Below are 22,169 nucleotides of genomic sequence, written 5' to 3'. Positions count from 1 at the left end.
GGAATGTATATGAGGTGCACCCTTCAAAAGAGTCTGCTTAGAGTATGATAAGATGTCGACAAAGCACGTTATTTTTGCCCAGAAGGCGGTTTGAGAGAAGTTACTACTAATAAGATTAGGACATTTGGATCGAGAGCACGCACTAAGAGAAACCTTCAAACCTGTTACTGACCTTTCAATTAACTCTCAGCGAAATTACACGACGACGGCGTTCCTGATTTCATTAACTGTCACAACTATAATAGGATAGACTAAAAACTCAGTGCCAGTGGAGAAACACCGTACTTATTGGTCATGCAGCCTATAAGTTTAAAAGAAAAAACAATACCGGTAGGCAATAGAAAATTTCAAAAAACTAGTGGTCTAATGAACCCCATATTCCTAAATCCCACAAAAACTTTAAATTATTTCTCCAAATATATGGTGATGTATGGCAAAATACAGAACTTGACTGTTGCACATAGGAAAGTGGGAAAAAAGCAGAACACGAAATATAGAAACATTATAAAACCAATTAAGAATCTCGATAGAGCATTGATTATGGTATTGACATTAGCATAAAAGAGTCAGCCCTAAACCCCCACAGTGTGTATACTACAACGATCCCCATCACCTAATAGATGAACTGCGACTGCTCGTGGCTTCAGATGCTGCGGGTAATACTGCTCATTCGAATGAAGTTGTTTCAGTACTCTCAAAGCTTGGAGAGAGAGGTATAATTCAATAATTATGGAGATAGTACTACAACAAACGCACAAACGAACACACGAAACATACCCTGGTAGGCACATTATGATTAAAGGTTTTGAAGACTTGTGATATCTGATCTTGTAGGTTTGCAGGAATATTAACATGCAAATAATTGTTATTACTACATACTCCAAATTTTCTGTGCATTACCTGGTAAAACCAAAACGGGGAGATATGTCACTGATGTGTTTGAGCATTTGTTTCAGACAGGGACGAATAGATGTCTAGACAAGATCCAAACCGAGCATAGTGGAAAGTTTTACAATATGTATTTCAAGAGTGTGGTGCAGTGGCATGGAATATATCACTACTCAACATTCAACTATCTGAAGGTGAGTATAATGGGTCGTCTAAACAGAACAATGAAATGTCAGATGTGGATTCATTTTAATCTTCACAGCTGATACAAATGGATGGACGTCTTTCCAGAAATAAATGCACAGTGTAATTGAAACAAACGTAGCACAATAAAAATGACCCCAGTCGTTGTTCATGATAATGGAGCCATGGATACAGTACGCTGTCACAATGAAATGTTGGATTCACGTAAACAAAAATTTAATGCAGGTGATTTGGTATGTATCTTGAAACACAAGACAGCATTTGAGTAGTCATGCGTCCCATGCTGGTCGAGTGAGATGTTCACAGCTCCAAAGTGCAGAAAACCAATCTCAGAACTTACATGTTAAATAATAGCAGTGGCACTGAAATTTTAGGATGTTTTCACATAGAGGAAATGCAGAACAGCTCAGAAAAACGTGTGTTTCTCATACAGCGTGACATAGGACATCAGGAGGATAGAGCACTAGTTAAATGGCTTGAGTTTCCTGCAGCACAAAAGAGCTGGACTGAGGCTGACAGATTGCTATACAATGGGGTGCACAGAGTAAAACCAGCACAGTAGCATAACGTGCATGATAGGTGACACAATATAGGTGATGGTATTATCGACATAATTCCAGTGGCATTGCACATTCTGGGTTATACTTCCTGCGGACTTAGTACAAAGCTTAAAAAACATTTTGCTTGTAGTGTTAAAGGGATCAACCTCCTTGATGAGGCATGTTTGGAAAACAACACTGCATACACAAAACATAAAGGACGTCTACTAATCGAATTTTAGCTGATAAAGCCAAATCAATAAGTGCGAGGAATGATAATGATATAGGGCAGTGCATTTCAGAATTTGAAGTTGATAGAACTAGGCATGTTAAGACTGAGTTGGTCTTGGGTGTGTATTGCATGCTGCACATTATGCATTTAAAGAATAAGACAACGATGAAGAAGAAGCTTTGGCAGAGGTGATTAAGGAACTGTATCCCAACAGTGACATACGCAGTTGAAATCCTCGTGAAGTGTAAAGGATTGGTTAAAGCAGACAAGGATTCGCAGATACCCAAGACAGGCAGAATTATACCCTTCCTCATTCCTGCCTTCATGGGTCTCTCAGTTGATTGGTTCTCAGGCTGGAAGTGCTGCAGCTGTTGCTATAACAGTCAATAATGCACAAAACTCCCAGACAAAGCAAGAAAACATAACCACATGAAGGACGCAGCAGCCATCAGAAAAGGACTGTACCTAGAACCATTCAAGAAAGGACTAGGTCTCTCCATAAATAAATTTAAAAAAAGCGGTTAGCCAACGCTCAACAGGTTGCTTATACAGGGTGTTACAAAAAGGTACAGCCAAGCTTTCAGGAAACATTCCTCACACACAAAGAAAGAAAATATGTTATGTGGACATGTGTCCGGAAACGTTTACTTACTATGTTAGAGCTCATTTTATTATTTCTCTTCAAATCACATTAATCATGGAATGGAAACACACAGCAACAGAATGTACCAGCGTGGCTTCAAACACTTTGTTACAGGAAATGTTCAAAATGTCCTCCATTAGCGAGGATACATGCATCCATACTCCGTCGCATGGAATCCCTGATGCGCTGATGCAGCCCTGGAGAATGGCGTACTGTATCACAGCCTTCCACAATACGAGCACGAAGGTCTCTACATTTGGTACTGGGGTTCCATAGATAAGATCTATCAAATGCCCCCATAAATGAAAGTCAAGAGGGTTGAGGTCAGGAGAGCGTGGAGGCCATGGAATTGGTCCACCTCTACCAATCCATCGGACACCAAATCTGTTGTTGAGAAGCGTACGAACACTTCGACTGAAATGTGCAGGAGCTTCATCGTCCATGCACTACATGTTGAGTCGTACTTGTAAAGGCACATGTTCTAGCAAAACAGGTAGAGTATCCCGTATGAAATCATCATAATGTGCTCCATTGAGCGTAGGTGAAAGAACATGGGGACCAATCAAGACATCACCAACAATGCCTGCCCAAACGTTCACAGAACATCTGTGTTGATGACATGATTGCACAATTGCGTGCGGGTTCTCGTCATCCCACACATGTTGATTGTAAAAATTCACGATCTGATCACGTTGGAGTGAAGCCTCATCAGTAAAGAGAACATTTGCACTGAAATGAGGATTGACACATTGTTGGATGAACCATTCGCAGAAGTGTACCCGTGGAGGCCAATCAGCTGCTGATAGTGCCTGCACGCTGTACATGGTACGGAACCAACTGGTTCTCCCGAAGCACTCTCCATACAGTGCTGTGGTCAACGTTACCTTGTACAGCAACAACTTCTCTGACGCTGACATTAGGGTTATCGTCAACTGCACAAAGAATTGCCTCGTCCATTGCAGGTGTCCTCGTCGTTATAGGTCTTCCCCAGTCGTGAGTCATAGGGTGAAATGTTTCATGCTCCCTAAGACGCCGATCAATTGCTTCGAACGTCTTCCTGTCGGGACACTTTCGTTCTGGAAATCTGTCTCGATACAAAAGTACCGCACCCTGGCTATTGCCCCGGGCTAATCCATACATCAAATGGGCATCTGCCAATTCCACATTTGTAAACATTGCACTGACTGCAAAACCACGTTCGTGATGAACACTAACCTGTTGATGCTACGTACTGGTGTGCTTGATGCTAGTAGTGTAGAGCAATGAGTCGCATGTCATAACTAGCACCGAAGTCAACATTACCTTCTTTCAATTGGGCCAACTGGCGGTGAATCGAGGAAGTACAGTACATACTGACGAAACTAAAATGAGCTCTAACATGGAAATTAAGCATTTCCGGACACATGTCCACACATTATCTTTTCTTTATTTGTGTGTGAGGAATGTTTCCTGAAAGTTTGGCCGTACCTTTTTGTAACACTCTGTATGTAAAGATCAGCTCAAGTTCGTTAGGAAAAAAATCAGCATTCTGTGGTGTGTTTATGCAGGATACATTACTGAAGACTATGTGGAGATCAGGTGAGTGTGATATTGTGAATTTTGATGCTGCAGGAACCCACTGGGTGGCACATGTTAAGAAAAATACAAGTAACAGTTACTATTTCGACTCATTTGGAGATCTGCAGCCACCAGAAGACATGCTTTCTACAATTTTCATCGCTACCAGTACTTAAGTACCTACTTATGTTGGCACTTGTGCATCATATTCCTCCTAGTGTTTACGAAGAAGGATATATAAGAAAGTGCATTAAACATCCACTCTTCAGTAGAATGCACATACAACATAGTATACTTTAAAAGTATATAACGCGTGAATTGCCAGTTGATATAGGTAATAGTGAGGGGAGCATGCATTGAACGCATCTGGAAATTAATGGCGAAAAAGAAATTGTGGAAACAGAACCTGACGATTTAGAAGAAGTTTTAAAATGGTCTGGAAAAGAGATTGTGGTTTGTGCAAACATCAATACACTTAAATCTGAAATAAACAGAACGAGTGCAATGACTGGCTTCAACCAGAAAGATTCAATATGACAGCCTTTGAACTCCACCAAAGGACTGGTTTTGAAGAAAGATCCTAATTAATTTTCATATCCGGCCAGTCACTGAATGTACTTCCTGTGAGTATAATCTGGCTTGAGTGTAACATCACAACAAACTCTTATCTTAATAACAGATCGATTTATGCAATTTATGGATGCTTCCCATCAGTGGGAACAGGCTGCAAGATCGTTGAGACCCCTACGAACGCTATTTACCGACCAGTAATCGTTCGAACATTGGACTATCTGATGCTGCTTGTTGTGGGCCAGGAAAATCAATTTGTTGACTTTCGTGGAAAGAAAATCACTGTACAGCTACATCTAAAGTTGAACCAGCAGTGACTTCAAACTTGCAGAAACCCGTAAGGGGGATGGGTAGGGGAGAGAGAGCGGCAATCTTTAACCAGCCAGGACCTCTTGAAAGCAGAAGTGACGACCTTTATCTTGCCAGACTGGAAGCATCAGTGACAAGCCTTAACCAGTCAGGGATCGCAACAGCCCTCAGCGTCCTCGTATTGACAACGAAGATAGGATGGTCATAAGGTATAAAATCAATTTACAAATCACATTGTTGCACTTCACAACAGACAGTAAAGTGATGACGTGTGCAGACTATAAGTTCCTTAAATCAATAGGTCTTAAACATTGCTCAAAATGGTTCAAATGGCTCTGAGCACTATGGGATTCAACTGCTTTGGTCATTAGTCCCCTAGAACTTAGAACTACTTAAAACTAACTAACCTAAGGACATCACACACATCCATGCCCGAGACAGGATTCGAACCTGCGACCGTAGCAGTCATACAGCTCCAGACTGCGTGCCTAGAACCGCGAGACCACTGCGGCCGGCTCTTAAACCTTGCAATTACGTCGTTAGATATAACTTACATGATAAAATGTGATGAGTGTACTATACACCAGGCAAACTTCTCACACAAATTTTATGTATCAACCACATTTAACAAGAACTATGAGATTAGAATAGGTATCCTACACCATCCCATGCACGAGTTTCTTATACCTTGATGGGTCACTTACAAAAAGGGATGGTACTGCTACAGTGGCAACCCAAATTATGTGTTCTTGTTTCATTAGATATGATACGAGCTTAATAGGGGCGAGTCTGAGCTTACATGCAATGTAGGCATATCACCAACTCTTAAAACGTATGTCTCTGCTTCTCTCTGAGATTTGAACGATTTAGAAAATGCTGTATGGTTCATAGACCAGCCAGTGGGTAGAACAGTGGAAGAGTGCAAGGATTTACTGCATGTATACCTTTAAAACTGCTTATGGGATACCTTGAGGACATGTGGCAAATTGTCATGAATGCTAAACCAGAACTTACCTTAGTACAAAGTACAACAGGTAACAACTGTAGATTATCCTGGCCCACAACAACATTCAAGATGCTCAAGAGGAGAACGAAATCATTATCAATAAAATAATATGGATAATATTACACATCACTCTATCAGATGAGCAGTGTTTGAAGCTTTTAAAAGTTCTGAATGGCGATGTATTTCTACCGCTATATTTCTGTTTACGGGAGGTTTTTGAGCACCCACTGCTACCCACTGCAAAGATAAACGCGACTTATTAAAGCCTCGTCTCAATTGTAGACTCCCTGGTTCATCATATTGGGTGTCAGAACAACAGAAGCGGGGATGTAGCACATGATTCCACCAAATTTGACTACAGGTTAACTAACACTAGAATATGAACTCTGAATTCTATTTGCATGATGTTTTACACATGCACTGGAATGAAAATGTGTACAGTCTATACATATGACATGTATGCAACACTCCATGCTTGTTACTATGAACAGGAAGGATATCTACTCAGCTCACAGAAATTCAAAAATCTGGTGCCAATCATTGTAACAGACTGCTCGAAACAGAACCAGATAGTTAAATCTATAAATGTATTAATTGAATTTAAATCCCTGGTAAAGTTCTGAGAACAAACTGCAGAGTATGCTCTAGTTCTATATGCTCCCTGACTGGTGTTGTGCAACGAACTATATAAATGAACAGGTGCTGCACCTTAAGCAAATTATTTCCCAATGGTATCTCAAGGTGTGAACATTATTGCAGGTGCTAAGTGTTTCTATGATGATGAGTATAGACAGTTCATATTTGAAGATGTTGCATTCACAGCATACACAGCAGATGCCAGAATAATATAGATATTCTAAACAAACATTGCATGGCTGAGGACTTTCACAGATGTGAAGTATGCTAAAACACAGAGGAGTAAGACGTGGTTAACACGTTTCTGAAACAGAATTTACTAGGAAGATCCCCAATTACTCTATTAAGGTATGGTGACACATTTTGAATGTAAGTAAATCAATTAAAATGTATTAGTTAACAAAGTACATTATTTTAAGAGTCACATTGTGAAGTGAGTAAAAAATGTAATGTATCAGTTGACAAAAGTAATTTATTTCAAAACTTTTACATTGTGACATAACCAAATAAATAAAATAAATTAATTACAATAAAAGTACATTATTTAAACATTTTAAATTGTGAATTCTATATCATGAAATTCGATATTTCTATTTCTAAGGTTTTTCATTTGTCCTTTTTAAATATTTCAGAATCAAAATCATCAATTATTTTATAAAATTTGTTTGGTAAAATAAATTTAAAATCATTATTGAGTTCTAGACAAAGTTGTTCTCCATATCTAATATTTAAATATTCACAGTTTGTAATATTATATAAAACATTTATCTCTACCTCACTTACTTTTTCATTTCTTTAGAAATACTTACATTGTTGCCCTTCTTCATTAAAGTAGTTTCCATTTACGTAGGAAAAAATTTTTAATAGTTTTACAAAGATAAATTAGTATTCACCATATTTTTTTAAAAAATTGTAATTTTGAACTTATAGCTAAACAATTCATTAAAAATTATTCCTTTTTCTATTGTTTTAAAAATCTAATAAATATTATTTTTAGAAATTGAAAACCTAAATGAAATGCAAATTAAACTAACATATGAACTAACTGAGGAATCTGGAGCAGATTTTGATTGTCCTGTTTGTTTCAGTAATGAAAATAATAATTAATTTGTTAAAACAAATTGCAATCATACATGTCATAAAAAATGTATTGATGATTCGTTAAAGGAAAGAGAAAATTGTTCAATTTGTAGCATTATTATTATAAATAAACTACCAGAAACACTTAAAATAATTGATATTTGTGCTATCTTTGATGATCAAGATGAAGCAGCATAGTATGGTGATTATTTATATATTTAAATTGTAAAATTATAAAAATTATAAAAAATTTACTTTTTCACAAATTTTTATATATAAATGGAACAAGTTCAATAAGAGTCTTCTGTGAAATCTATATTTTGTAAATATTGAATTATAACGAAATCAATTGATTATTTTACTTTACAGAAACGTAAAAAAGATGGTTATAGAACTATATGTAGACAAGTTATAAATAAATGTCTTGTAAAAAAATTACAATATACATAGAAATTCATTGTGTATATGGGAAAGCATTGCTAAATATTATTTCAAGGTACATATACAAGTAAATCCAAGTGAAGATATAAAAAATATTATTAACAATGAGCAGCAAAGAAGTTGTAAATCGAGAAACATCTACAATGTATAACGAAAACGTGGTGACTGAAGAAACATCTACATCTACAAAGATATGTAAAAACTTGTTAAGAAATTAAAGATTGAAATTGTTTTTACATCAACACTTCAAATAAAGGTAAACATATTAATAAATGTAAGAAGTGTACTTTAGATTACTTTAAGAATAAGAAAACTTTAAGTAATTAATTTATTATTCAATAAATAATAATCCTTTTTGATTAATTACATAGATCGCAAAAACAAATTTTTGAAAAGTAATTGATTGTTTAACTAATTGATTGATAAACTAAATAGTAAATTAATTTTTTTTATTTTTTACTATGATTGACCAATGTTTATAAATTTGTTTGGTAAACTAAATAATAATTGATTCTCTTTTTGATTAAGTATCTATTAAATAATAGTCCTTATACATCTACAAAAAAATCATTTTCTTAAAAAATATCTTTTACAAATCTAACGATTTTTTTGTAATAAATAAAAGAGCAAACTAAAAACATATATTGCTAATGAACTTTAACAATTAACTGTTGCAAGTCTTCATGAGAATTATTCAAATTAACATAAAGCTGATTTAAATAAATTTATTATTAGAAACGGTTCAATTATTGTCAGAAATTATACACTTGAAGTAAGTGAAAGTCATACGACTATTATTAGAAATTACCAACAGAAGTTAGTGAAAACCATACAAATATTGTTAGAAATTATACATCTGAAGTAAGAGAAAATCATACAAATATTGTTAGAAATTATACACCTGATGTAAGTGAAAATCATGAAAATATTGTTAGTAATTATACACCTCATGTAAGTAAAAATCATAGAAATATTGTTTTAATTACACATTTGAAGTAAGTGAAAACCATACAAATGTTTAAGAAATTATACATCTGAAGTAAATGATAATTTTTGGAAACAGTGAACATATTACATATTTTGATGATGTTTTGCTAACTAAAGAAGATAAAACTTTAATAAGAACATGTCCATTTTCTACAGATATATTTGTAAAACAGAAACTAGAACTTTTAAAGAAGTATTATATATTTTTATAAAGATTTATTTCAAAACCAAGAGATAGAAATACAATTAAAAGATTACTTAGTTGAAAAAACTTTGAAAACGGATTAGAGTCTATAAATTTTGAAAATAGTTTAGATATACTTGATCCTAATCATTTTTAACTACAGCAAAGCTAAATATTGTATTGTTAAAAACTGTTTGTAACTACAGAGTGGTTTAAGGATCAATTTTAATTTACAATATGAATGTAAACTACAAACGAATGAAATAAATGAAAAAGTTCAGGAATTTGGACAACAAACACAAAACTACACAATTATGACACAAATAGACAACAGTAAAAAATTTGAACAAGGTAAAAGAGATAGTCTCAAAAAATATCTAACTTTCAAGCACAAGAATCAGGGTGGTCATTAAAACGAATTATTGGTTTATTATTAGCAGTTAATAAATAAGTTCCACTAAAAACCATCATCTTACAGTAATTTATGTAAAATAAGAAACAAGAAAGCTTGTATTAGTGTAAGAAATAATGATGAAAAAGGTTTACTAAGATCTACCAAAAAAGCTTTGTTTCCTGTAGATAAATATGCTGAAAGAACAACAATGCCTTGCTTTCGATTATAAACTTGAAAATAAAATTAATGTATCTATTAATGTTTATTCATTTAATGATAAAGGATGTGTATCCATTAAAAATTACAAAATGTAAAACAGGTAATCATTTAAATCTACTTTTTTCAAGAAAAATGATAAGTCACACTATTGTAACATATAAATTTATCTGGACTTTTATCAAGTCAAATGACTAAACATAGTGAAGAAAATTTATTTGTGATTTTAGTTTACTACAGTTCCATAGCAAAAATGTTTAACTAAAAAACCAGTAAAAGTTGAAATGCCAAGTGAAGGAAAATAAGTGTATTTTAAAAAGTGTATTTAAAAATTATCAAAATTACTTTTAAATATGGGCAATTGTGAACCAAATCCAGAAACACCATATACAACGAAATATCAAAAACATGAACCAAGTGGATTTTGTTACTGCATAAAATATATGTATGGAAATTATAAACATTGTGTATTTTTAGAGAACCGATTTCACAAAAAAATTAGCTGTAAGTACAAAATAAGAAGTTAAAAAATGGAAAATTTTATTCTGCAATTGAAGAAATGAAACCACTTACATTTGAAGAAAACAAAATACATAATAATTCTATACTTTGCACATCGTGTAAATATCATTACACTGAAAGTAATAAGAAAGTTCATCATCACGATCATGTAACTGGAAAATATATTGCACCATTGTGCTATAATTGTAATTTAAAACTACAACAACCTGATTTGTACCTATTTATTTACATAATTTATCTGGTTATGATTCATTTCTTTTTGCAAAAGAACTTTGTTATGATAAAGAAGAAATGGAATTAATGCCATGTAATGAAAATAAATATATTAGTTTTGGTAAATGAACAAAAAATTTAAAAATGAGATTTGTTGATACATTTACATTTATAGCTTCTTCACTTGTTAAACTTTAATAAATTCAAACAAAACTGTATTAAGAAATATTAAACATTATTTTTCACCAGAATTATTTAATTTAGTAAATAGAAAAGGAGTGGTTCATGGTACGGGTTCCTGTTGTCACAAACTAGTTCATGAACCATGGACAACATATGAGTGGCCAAGTAAGTGGTCCTGAGAGTCAGGATACCAGTTACTTTGGAATAAGGCTGGACATCTCAGACATATTCTGAATCGCGGTCACCTTTGTGTTCAGACGCCGATGACTAACAAATCCACCTCTTGGTCCCTCAACCATTAGGGGTAAAACTCAATGGGATCTGGGGCAAGTAAGGCTATCAACCTGCTTCCCTGGTAATTTAAATATGATGCTGCCAACAATTAGAGCAAAATGCCTCAGACCTTTGGAGGTGATGGAGTCCGACCTCTAATTGAGAAGCCAAGGACTCCTAAGATATGACTCGAAAAACAAATGGTAACGAGATGGGGAGCTATTGATATCAATGGGCGCTACTCTGGGAAGAAGGTAGAGCTGGCAGAGGCTGCAAGTAAGATAGGGTTGGACGTTTTAGCTGTTAGTGACATTTGGGTAAGGGACGAGGAAGTAGAGGAAGTGGAAGAATACAAGGTCCACCTGTCAGGAGTCAAAGCAGGAATAACACAATGGGGTGTAGGGCTTTACATCAGGAAAGAAATGGAACCCGAACGACTGATGTGGATAATTTTGACAGTGTCTAACAAGAAAATTAGGAATGTGTCAGTATATTCGGATTGTACAAGGACAGGTCAAGATAAGATGGAAAGTTTTTATGACGCACTCAGTGATGTAGTTGCTAGAGTAAAGGACAAGGACAGTGTTCTGTTCATGGGTGATTTTAATGCCAGGATTGGAAATTGAATAGAAGGGTATGACAATGTTATGGGTAAATTGGGGGAGGATATGGGGGCCAACAGGAAAGGGAAACAACTCTTGGATTTCTGTGCCAGTATGGGCTTAGTAATCACAAACTCCTTTTATAAACATAAGAACATTCACCGGTATACTTGGGAAAGCCGGGGAACCAGATCTGTCATTGACTACATAATAACAGATCAGGAATTGAGGAAGGCTGTGAGGGACACACGTGTATTCAGGGGATTCTTTGATGACACTGATCATTATTTAATCTGCAGTGAAATTGGGATTGTGAAGCCAATAGTGCAGGAGGTCAGGTCCTTATGTAGGAGGATAAGAGTGGAGAAACTTCAGGATAAGGAAATCAGGCACAAGTACATAACAGCGATCTCATAAAGGTACCAGTTAGTTGAATGTAGTCAATTACAGTCATTGGAAAAGGAATGGACAAGGTACAGGGACACAGTACTAGAAGTGGCTAAAGAACGTCTTGTAACAGTAGTGTGTAAAGGTAGGATGAAGCAAACAGCTTGGTGGAATGACACAGTCAACGCAGCTCGTAAAAGGAAAAATTAGGCGTATCAAAAATGGCTACATACTAGAACTCAGTTTACAGAGAAATTTATGTTGAAGATAACTGCAGCATCCAAGAAGAAATCTTGGGAAGACTTTGGAAACAGGTTGGAGACTTTGTGTCAAGTTGTTGGTAAACCATTGTGGAGTGCAATTAGCAGTCTTCGAAAGGGAGGTAAGAAGGAAATGACAAGTATTTTGGACAGGTCAGGAAAACTGCTGGTGAATCCTGTTGATGACTTGGGCAGAAGGCGAGTTGCTCAGTGTAGGTGAAAATACGATAATTAATGTTTCAGATTTCGATGTACAATGGGACAGGAATGATGATGGAAATAGGATCACATTTGAGGAAGTGGAGAAAATGGCCAATAGACTGCAGTGCAATAAAGCAGCTGGGGTAGATGAAATTAAGTCGGAACTCAACAAATACAGTGGAATGTCAGGTCTTAAATGGCTACACAGGATAATCGAAATGGCGTGGGAGTCGAGACAGGTTTCATCAGACTGGACGAAAGCAGTAATCCCACCAATCTTTAAACAAGGAAACAGAAAAGATTGTAACAACTACAGAGGTATCTCTTTAATCAGCATTGTGGGTACAGTTTTCTCAGATATTGTTGAAAGGAAAGTGTGAGTATTGGTTGAGGACAAATTGAATGAAAATCAGTGTGGGTTTAGGCCTCTTATAGGTTGTCAGGTCAAAATCTTTAGCTCACGGCATATAATGGAGAAGTGTTACAAGTGGAACAGAAAAGGTATCTATGCTTTATAGAACTAGAAAAAGCATATGGCCAGTCTTAGGAGGAAATTATTGTCTGTTCTAGGAGATTACGGAATAGAAGTATAACTTTTGCAAGGCCTTTATATAGATAGTCAGAAAGGAGCTAGAGTTAATGGTAAATTGTGTTCATGGTTGAGAGTAGTTTCAGGTGTAAGACAAGGCTGCAACCTGTCTCCACTGTTGTTCATATGATTTTGGATCACATGTTAAAATAGACTGGCTGGGTGAGATTAAGATAAGCAGTCTCGTATATGCGGATGACTTAGTTATGATGGCTGATTCGATAGAAAGTTTGCAAAGTAATATTTCAGAGCTAGATCAGAAATGTAAGGACTATGGTATGAAGATTACCATCTCCAAAACAAAAGTAATGTCAGTGGGAAAGAGATAAAAACGTATTGAGCGCCAAATAGGAGGAACAAAGTTAGAACTGGTGGACAGATTCAAGTACTTAGGATGCATATCCTCACAGGATGGCAACATAGTGAAGGAACTGAAGCGAGGTGTAGCAAAGTTAATGCAGTGAGCGTTCAGCTATGATCTACTCTCTTCTGCAAAAAGGAAGTCAGCATCAAGACTATCTGTGCACCATTCAATCTTTCGACCAAATTTGTTGTATGGGAGCGAAAGCTGGGTGGGTTCAGGTTGCCTTATCAATAACGTCTCAACCTTGAACTATGGACCTTGCCATTGGTGGGGAGGTTTGCGGGCCTCAGCCATACAGATAGCCGTACCAAAGGGTATCTGTTGAGAGGCCAGACAAATGTGTGGTTCCTGAAGAGGGGCAGAAAGCGTTTCAGTAGTTGCAGGGGCAACAGTCTGGATGACTGACTGATCTGGCCTTGTAACACAGCGAATGGCTGAAAGCAAGGGGAAACTACAGTCGCAATTTTTCCCGATGGCATGCAGCTTTACTGTATGGTTAAATGACGATGGCGTCCTCTTGGGTAAAATATTCCAAAAGTAAAATAGTCCCCTATTCGTATCTCCGGGCAGGGACTACTCTAGTGGATATCATTATCAGGAGAAAGAACATTGGCGTTCTACAGATTGGAGCGTGGAATGTCAGATCCCTTAACGAGAAGGTAGGTTAGAAAATTTAAAAAAGGAAATGGATAGGTTAAAGTTAGATGTAGTGGGAATTAGTGAAGTTCGGTGGCAGGAGGAACAAGACTTCTGGTCAGGTGAATACAGGGTTATAAACACAAAATCAAATAGGGGTAATAAAGGAGTAGGTTTAATAATGAATAGGAAAATAGGAGTACGCGTAAGTTACCACCAACAGCATAGTGAATGCATTATTGTGGCCAAGATAGACATGAAGCCCATGCCTTCCACAGTAGTACAAGTTTATATGCCAACTAGCTCTGCAGATGACGAAGAAATTGAAGAAATATATGATGAAATAAAAGAAATTATTCAGACAGTGAAGGGAGACGAAAATTTAATAGTCATGGGTGACTGGAATTCGGCAGTAGGAAAAGGGAGAGTAGGAAAAGTAGTAGGTGAATATGGATTGGGGCTAAGAAATGAAAGAGGAAGTCTTCTGCTAGAATTTTGCACAGAGCACGACTCAATCATAGCTAACACTTCGTTCAAGAATCATAAAACAAGGTTTTATACATGTAAGAATCCTGGAGATACTGACAGGCTTCAGATAGATTATATAATAGTAAGACAGAGATTTAGGAATCAGGTTTTAAATTGTAATAGATTTCCAGAGGCAGATGTGGGGTCTGACCTGACTTGATATTGGTTATGACCTGTAGATTAAAACTGAAGAAACTGCAAAAAGGTAAGAATTTAAGGAGATTGGATCTGGACAAACTGATGAAACCAGAGGATGTACATAGTTTTAGGGAGAGCATAACGGAACAATTGTCACAAATGGGGGAAAGAAATACAGTAGAAGAAGAATGGGTAGCTCTGAGGGATGAAGTAGTGAAGGCAGCAGAGGATCAAGTAGGTAAAAAGACGAGAGCTAGTAGAAATACTTGGGTAACAAAAGATATATTGAATTTAATTGACGAAATGAGAACATATAAAAATGCACTAGATGAAGCAGGGAAAAAGGAACAAAAACGTCTCAAAAATGAGATCGACAGGAAGTGCACAATGGCTAAGCATGGATGGCTAGAGGACAAATGTAAGGATGTAGAGGCTTATCTCACTAGGGGTAAGATAGATACTGCCCTCAGGAACACTAAAGAGACCTTTGCAGAAAAGAGCTCAGAAGGAAACCCAGATCTAAGCAAAGAAAGGAAAGCATAAATGAGGAAGGAGTATATAGAGAGTCTATACAATGGCGACGTACTTGACGACAATATTATGGAAATGGAAGAGGATGTAGATGAAGACGAAATGGGAGATACGATACTGTGTGAAGAGTTTGACAGAGCACTGAAAGACCTGAATCGAAACAAGGCCCCGGGAGTAGATAGCATTCCATTACAACTACTGACACCCTTGGCAGAGCCAGTCCTGACAAAACTGTACCATCAGGTGAGCAAGATGTATGAGACAGGCGAAATACCCTCAGACTTCAAAAAGAATATAATAATTCCAATCCCAAAGGTAGCAGATGTTGACAGATATGAAAACTACCGAACTATCAGTTTAATAAGTCACAGCCGCTAAATACTAACGCGAATTCTTTACAGACGAATGGTAAAACTAGTAGAGGCCGACCTCGGGGAAGATCAGTTTGGATTCCGTAGAAATGTTGGAACACATGATGCAATACTGACCCTGCGTCTTATCTTAGAAGAAAGATTAAGGAAAGGCAAACCTACGTTTCTATCATTTGTAGCCTTAGAGAAAGCTTTTGACAATGTTGACTGGAATACTCTGTTTCAAATTCTGAAGGTGGCAGGGGTAAAATACAGGGAGCGAAAAGCTATTTACAATTTGTACAGAAACCAGATGGCAGTTGTAAGAGTCGAGGCACATGGATGGGAAGCAGTGGTTGGGAAAGGACAGGGTTGTAGCCTCTCCCCGATGTTATTCAATCTCTATATTGAGCAAGCAGTTAAGGAAACAAAAGATAAATTCTGAGTAGGTATTAAAGTCCATGGTGAAGAAATAAAAACTTTGATGTTCGCCGATGACATTGTAACTCTGTCAGAGACAGCAATGGACTTCGAAGTGCAGTTGAATGGAATGGACAGAGTCTTGAAAGGAGGGTATAAGATGACCATCAACGGAATGGACAGAGCCTTGAAAGGAGGGTATAAGATGAACATCAACAAAAGCAAAACAAGGAATTCGTTTCTGAAAGTATTTGTATGGAGCGTAGCCATGTATGGAAGTGAAACATGGACGATAAATAGTTTGGACAAGAAGAGAATAGAAGCTTTCGAAATGTGGTGCTACAGAAGAATGCTTAAGATTAGATGTGTAGATCACATAACTAATGAGGAAGTACTGAATAGGATTGGGGAGAAGCGAAGTTCGGGGCACAACTTGACTAGAAGAAGGGATAGGTTGGTAGGACATGTTCTGAGGCATTGAGGGAGCATCAATTTAGTATTGGGGGGGGGCAGCGTGGAGGGTAAATATCGTAGAGGGAGACCAAGAGATGAATATACTAAGCAGATTCAGAAGGATGTAGGTTGCAGTAGGTACTGGGAACTGAAGAAGCTTGCACAGGATAGAGTAGCATGGAGGACTGTATCAAACCAGTCTCAGGACTGAAGATCACAACAACATCAATAAGGTTGAGGTTACAGATATGAAGGTAGCTAGCATGATTGCAGGTACTAGTAGATGGGAACAATGGCAGGAGGGTGCCCACAATGAGGAAATCAAAGAAAAACTGGGAATGAACTCTATTGATGTAGCAGTCAGGGCGAACAGGCTTAGATGGTGGGGTCATGTCACATGCTTGGGAGAAGTAGGGTTACCCAAGGAGAAGCAGGGTTACCGAAGAGACTCATGGGTTCAGCAGTAGAGGGTAGGAGGAGTCGGCACAGACGAAGGAGATGGTACCTGGATTCGGTTAAGAATGATTTTGAAGTAATGGGTTTAACATCAGAAGAGGCACCAATGTTAGCGCTAAATAGGGGATGTTGGAGGAATTATATAAGGGGGACTATGCTCCAGACTGAACGATGAAAGGCATAATCAGTCTTAAATGATGATGACGAATAGAAAAGGTGTTTATGCACATGATTACATGGATTCTTGAGAAAAATTTGAAGAAAGAGAATTACCAACAAAAGAAAAATTTTGCAATAAATTAACTGATTGTAACATAACTGATGAAGATTATAAACGTGAAAAAATACCTTGGAGAAATTCTACATTAAAAAAATCTTGGTGACTATCATGATTTATATCCTAAAACAAATGTACTATTGTTAAGTGATGTATTGTGAATTTTAGAATAACATTTATACGGTCATAAAATCTAGATCTTTCTTGGTATTTTACAACAACAAGGTTTATCTTGTGATGCAATGTTAAAAATTACTGATCAACAACTTGAATTATTATATGATTATGATATGCTTCTGATGGTTTAAAATGGAATAAGAGAAGGTAAACCACAATGTTGTAAAATATACATAAAAGCAAATAATAAAAATTTAAAAGATTTTATTCATAGAAAAATATCAAATTCTAAAATATATCTAGATGCAAAAAACTTGTATAGTTATTATATGAACCAATGTTTACAATGTGGTGGATTTAAAAGTAATGAACCAAGTATCTTTAATCATACAAAAATAAGTGAAATTCCAAACAATTGTGAAAATTGTTATATATTTGGAGTAGATTTAGAATCTCTTGTATTGCAACTTACAAAAATAGATAAAGCTTTAAAATTTAAACAAATTAATTGGTTGAAGAAGTATCAGTTGCAAAGCGATTTAGAGAAGATTGCTGTATGGTGTGGCAAGTGGCAGTTGACGCATAATGACAAAAAGTGTGAGGTGATCTACATAAGTTCCAAAAGAAATCCGTTGGAACTCGATTACTCGATAAATAGTACAATTCTCAAGGTTGTCAATTCAACCAAGTATCTGGGTGTTAAAATTACGAACAACTTCAGTTGGAAAGACCACATAGATAATATTGAAGGGAAGGCGAGCCAAAAGTTGCTTTTCATTGGCAGGACACTTAGAAGATGCAACAAGTCCACTAAAGAGACAGCTTACACTACACTCGTTCGTCCTCTGTTAGAATATTGCTCCGTGTTGTTCGATGCTTACCAGGTGGGACTGACGAAGGACATCGAAAGGGTGCAAAAAAGGGCAGGTCGTTTTGCATTTTCATGTAATAGGGGAGAGAGTGTGGCAGATATGATACACGAGTTGGGATGGAAGTCATTACAGCATAGACGTTTTGAGTCGCGGCGAGACCTTTTTACGAAAATTTCAGTCACCAACTTTCTCTTCCGAATGCGAAAATATTTTGTTGAGCCCAACCTACATAGGTAGGAATGATCATCAAAATAAAATAAGAGAAATCAGAGCTCGAACAGAAAGGTTTAGGTGTTCGTTTTTCCCGCTCGCTGTTCGGGAGTGGAATAGTAGAGAGATAGTATGATTGTGGTTCGATGAACCCTCTGCCAAGCACTTAAATGTGAATCGCACAGTAGTCATGTAGATGTAAATGTAGAAGGAACCATAGTGGGTGAATATGGACTGGGGGAGAGAACTCAAAGAAGAAGTTGTCTGGTAGAATTTTCCACAGAGCGTAATTTAATCATAGCTAACACTTCGTTCAAGAATCATAAAAGGAGGTTGTATACATGGAAGGAGCCTGGAGATACTGACAGGCTTCATATCGATTATATAATGGTAAGACGGAGATTTAGGAACCAGGTTTTAAATTGTAAGACATTTCCAGGGGCAGATGTGGTTATGAGCTGTAGATTAAAACTGAAGAAACTGGAAAAAGGTGGTAATTTAAGGAGATGGGACATGGATAACCTAACTAAACCAGAGGTTGAACAGAGTTTCAGGGAGAGCACAAGCGAACAGTTGACAGAAATGGGGGAAAGAAATACAGTAGAAGAAGAATGGGTTGCTCTGAGGGATGAAGTAGTGAAGGCAGCAGAGGATCAAGTAGGTAGAAAGACGAGGGCTAGTAGTAATCCTTGGGTAACAGACGATATCTTGAATTTGATTGATGAAAGTAGTAAGTATAAAAACGCCGTAAATGAAGCAGGCAAAACAAAATAGAAACGTCTCAAAAATGAGACCGACAGGCAGTGCAAAATGGCTAAGCAGGGATGGCTATAAGACAAATGTAAGGATGTAGAGGCTTATGTCACTAGGGGTAAGAGAGATACTGCCTACAGGAAAATTAAAGAGACCTGTGGAGAAAAGGGAGCCACTTGTATGAATGTCAAGAACTCAGATGAGAACCCAGTTCTAAGCAAAGAAGGGAAAGCAGCAAAATGGAAGGAGTATATAGAGGGTCTATACAAGGATGATGTACTTGAGGACAATATTATGGAAATGGAAGAGGATGTTCAAGATGAAATGGGAGATACGATACTGCGTGAAGAGTTTGACAGTGCACTGAAAGACCTGAGTCGACACAACGCCCCGGGAGTAGACGACAGTCTGACGGCCTTGGGAGAGCCAGTCCAGACAAAACTCTACCATCTGGTGAGCAACATATATGAGAGAGGCGAAATACCCTCAGACTTCAAAAATAATATAATAATTCCAATCCCAAAGAAAGAAGGTGTTGACAGATGTGAAAATTATCGAACTATCAGTTTAATAAGTCACAGCTGCAAAACACTAACACGAATTCTTTACAGACAAATGGAAAAAGTAGTAGAAGCCGACCTTGGCGAAGATTAGTTTGGATTCTGCAGAAATGTTGGAACACGTTAGGCAATACTGACCCTACGACTTATCTTAGAAAAAAGATTACGGAAAGGCAAACCTACGTTTCTATCATTTGTAGACTTAGCGAAAGCTTTTGAAATGTTGACTGGAATACTCTCTTTCAAATTCTAAAGGTGGCAGGGGTAAAATACGGGGAGCGAAAGGCTATTTACAATTTGTGCAGCAACATGATGACAGTTATAACAGTTGAGGGGCATGAAAGGGAAGCAGTGGTTGGGAAAGGACGATAAATAGTTTGGACAAGAAGAGAATAGAAGCTTTCGAAATGTGGTGCTACAGAAGAATGCTGAAGATTAGATGGGTAGATCACATAACTAATGAGGAGCTATTGAATAGAATTGGGGAGAAGAGGAGTTTGTGGAAAAACTTGGCTAGGAGAAGAGACCAGTTGGTAGGACATGTTCTGAGGCATCAAGGGATCAGAAAGTTAGCATTGGAGGGAAGAGTGGGGGGTAAAAATCGTAGAAGGAGACCAAGTGATAAATATTCTAAGCAGATTCAGATGAATGTAGGTTGTAGTAAGTACTGGGAGATGAAGAAGCTTGCATAGAGTAACATGGAGAGCTGAATCAAACCAGTCTCAGGTCTGAAGACAACATCAACAACAACAATACTGTTAAAAAATAATTGTTAAAAAACTGATTGATTTTAAATCTAAATAGTAAACTAATTATTTTAAAGAGGGAATTCCTTAAATGCTACTTGATTGTTAAATAAATAGTAAATTAAATCTCTTAACACTAATGGTTTCAAAAGTAATTGTATGTTAAAATATATAGAAAACCAATGATTTTCAAAACTAATTGTTTATTATCTAATTGATTGTTAAAATTAACTGTTTAAAAACAAACTAATTGCAACACTAAATTGTGAAGTCATTCTTTTAAAAAAATAATTATGAAAAACGAAGTAATTTTTAAACTATATAGAATACTAATTCATTTTAAAAACTACCTTTTATAAACTAAATGATGTGTAAACTAAATACTAAACTAATTGTTTTAAAAATTAATTGTTTAATAAAAAATAATTGTTAAAAACTAATTGCATGTTTAAAAAAATACTAAACAAATACTTTATAAAATTACTTTATCTTTATTTATTCAAACTGTAATATGACTTATAAAAACCTAACCGTTTAACATTTGCTTGATTTCCTTTCTATCTCAAAATTTTTTCAGCTAAGTATACATCTGGATATTTCGTTTTCTGTTTTTTCATAAAAATTTCCTCTTTTATCTTTTAATTTATATGTAATAAGTTTACAAGGAATAGCATCTGCAATTTGAAATATTTCTCTTGAAAAATTAGTAGTATACCCTTTTTCAAAAAGACCTTTAATTTCAGTAATTCTTAATTTATCACCTTCTAAATTTAGCTATTTCATTAGATACAATGTTAGTTATTATTAAATTTTTTCAATTTCATTTTTATTTTAGAATGTTTTGTGTTATGCATTCATCAATTAGATTTATAACTAAATTTAACATTCATAATTTGCTTGTAAATCAAATTTCTAAAACATTTTTCCTTAAGAGTTCTGTTAAATCGTTTAACAAAAGTTTTCATTAATTCTTTGTAATTTTTGTGATAGAATTCCTTACCATTCTCTGTTTGTAAATTAGTTGACTGTATAACTATTAAAAGTTTTTGAAAAACATCAACAATATTTTTAGATATTTCATCTTTAATAGGAACAGCACATGCATATTTTGAAAAAACCTCTACTTTTTAGTTAATATATATTTATAACCTTTATTTATTTTGAGATTCCATTTCAACTAGATCAGCTTTCCATAGATCATCTATACCAAGTAAAACAACAATTCTTCTCTTACAATTCGTTAGATTTAGTTTCTGTACTTCAATAATTATATTTTCACCTTTTACAAATTCTTTTAATGAATTTGCTCTTTTTTTAGACATACCTTCAAATATTTCATTCCACTTATAGTTGTTACATCATGTGGATTATGTGTTTCTGTAAACGTTTTACATTTCAAACAATCAATATGATATTTTTTAAGAAGTAAATGTTAATTATGATAATCATATATATATATATATATATATATATATATATATATATATATATATATATATATATATATATATATACTTTAAAAAATTTAATAAAGTTCAAATTAATATATCTTCTGTTCACTCTATATTGTCACCTTCTTTGTTTTGTGTACCTTCATTAATCTGTGCTTCTAATGGTCTTAGTTTACTTTCGAGTGAATCTA

At 35.7% G+C, this 22,169-nt stretch overlaps 1 protein-coding gene across 1 annotated transcript in view; it reads left to right on the top strand.

Annotated features, from left to right (window-relative positions):
- LOC126355477 (piggyBac transposable element-derived protein 2-like) overlaps positions 1-22,169 on the top strand; it is a 31,782-nt gene that overhangs the window by 1,008 nt on the left and 8,605 nt on the right. The window contains exons 2-3 of the mRNA XM_050005794.1: positions 4,924-5,089; positions 7,778-7,861. Coding sequence (XP_049861751.1) covers positions 4,924-5,089; positions 7,778-7,861 — 250 coding nt within the window. The remainder of the gene's footprint in view (positions 1-4,923; positions 5,090-7,777; positions 7,862-22,169) is intronic.

The sequence above is a fragment of the Schistocerca gregaria genome, chromosome 3 (assembly GCF_023897955.1).
Source record: "Schistocerca gregaria isolate iqSchGreg1 chromosome 3, iqSchGreg1.2, whole genome shotgun sequence".
Lineage (NCBI taxonomy): Eukaryota > Metazoa > Arthropoda > Insecta > Orthoptera > Acrididae > Schistocerca > Schistocerca gregaria.
This window is presented reverse-complemented; position numbering and strand designations above follow the sequence as displayed.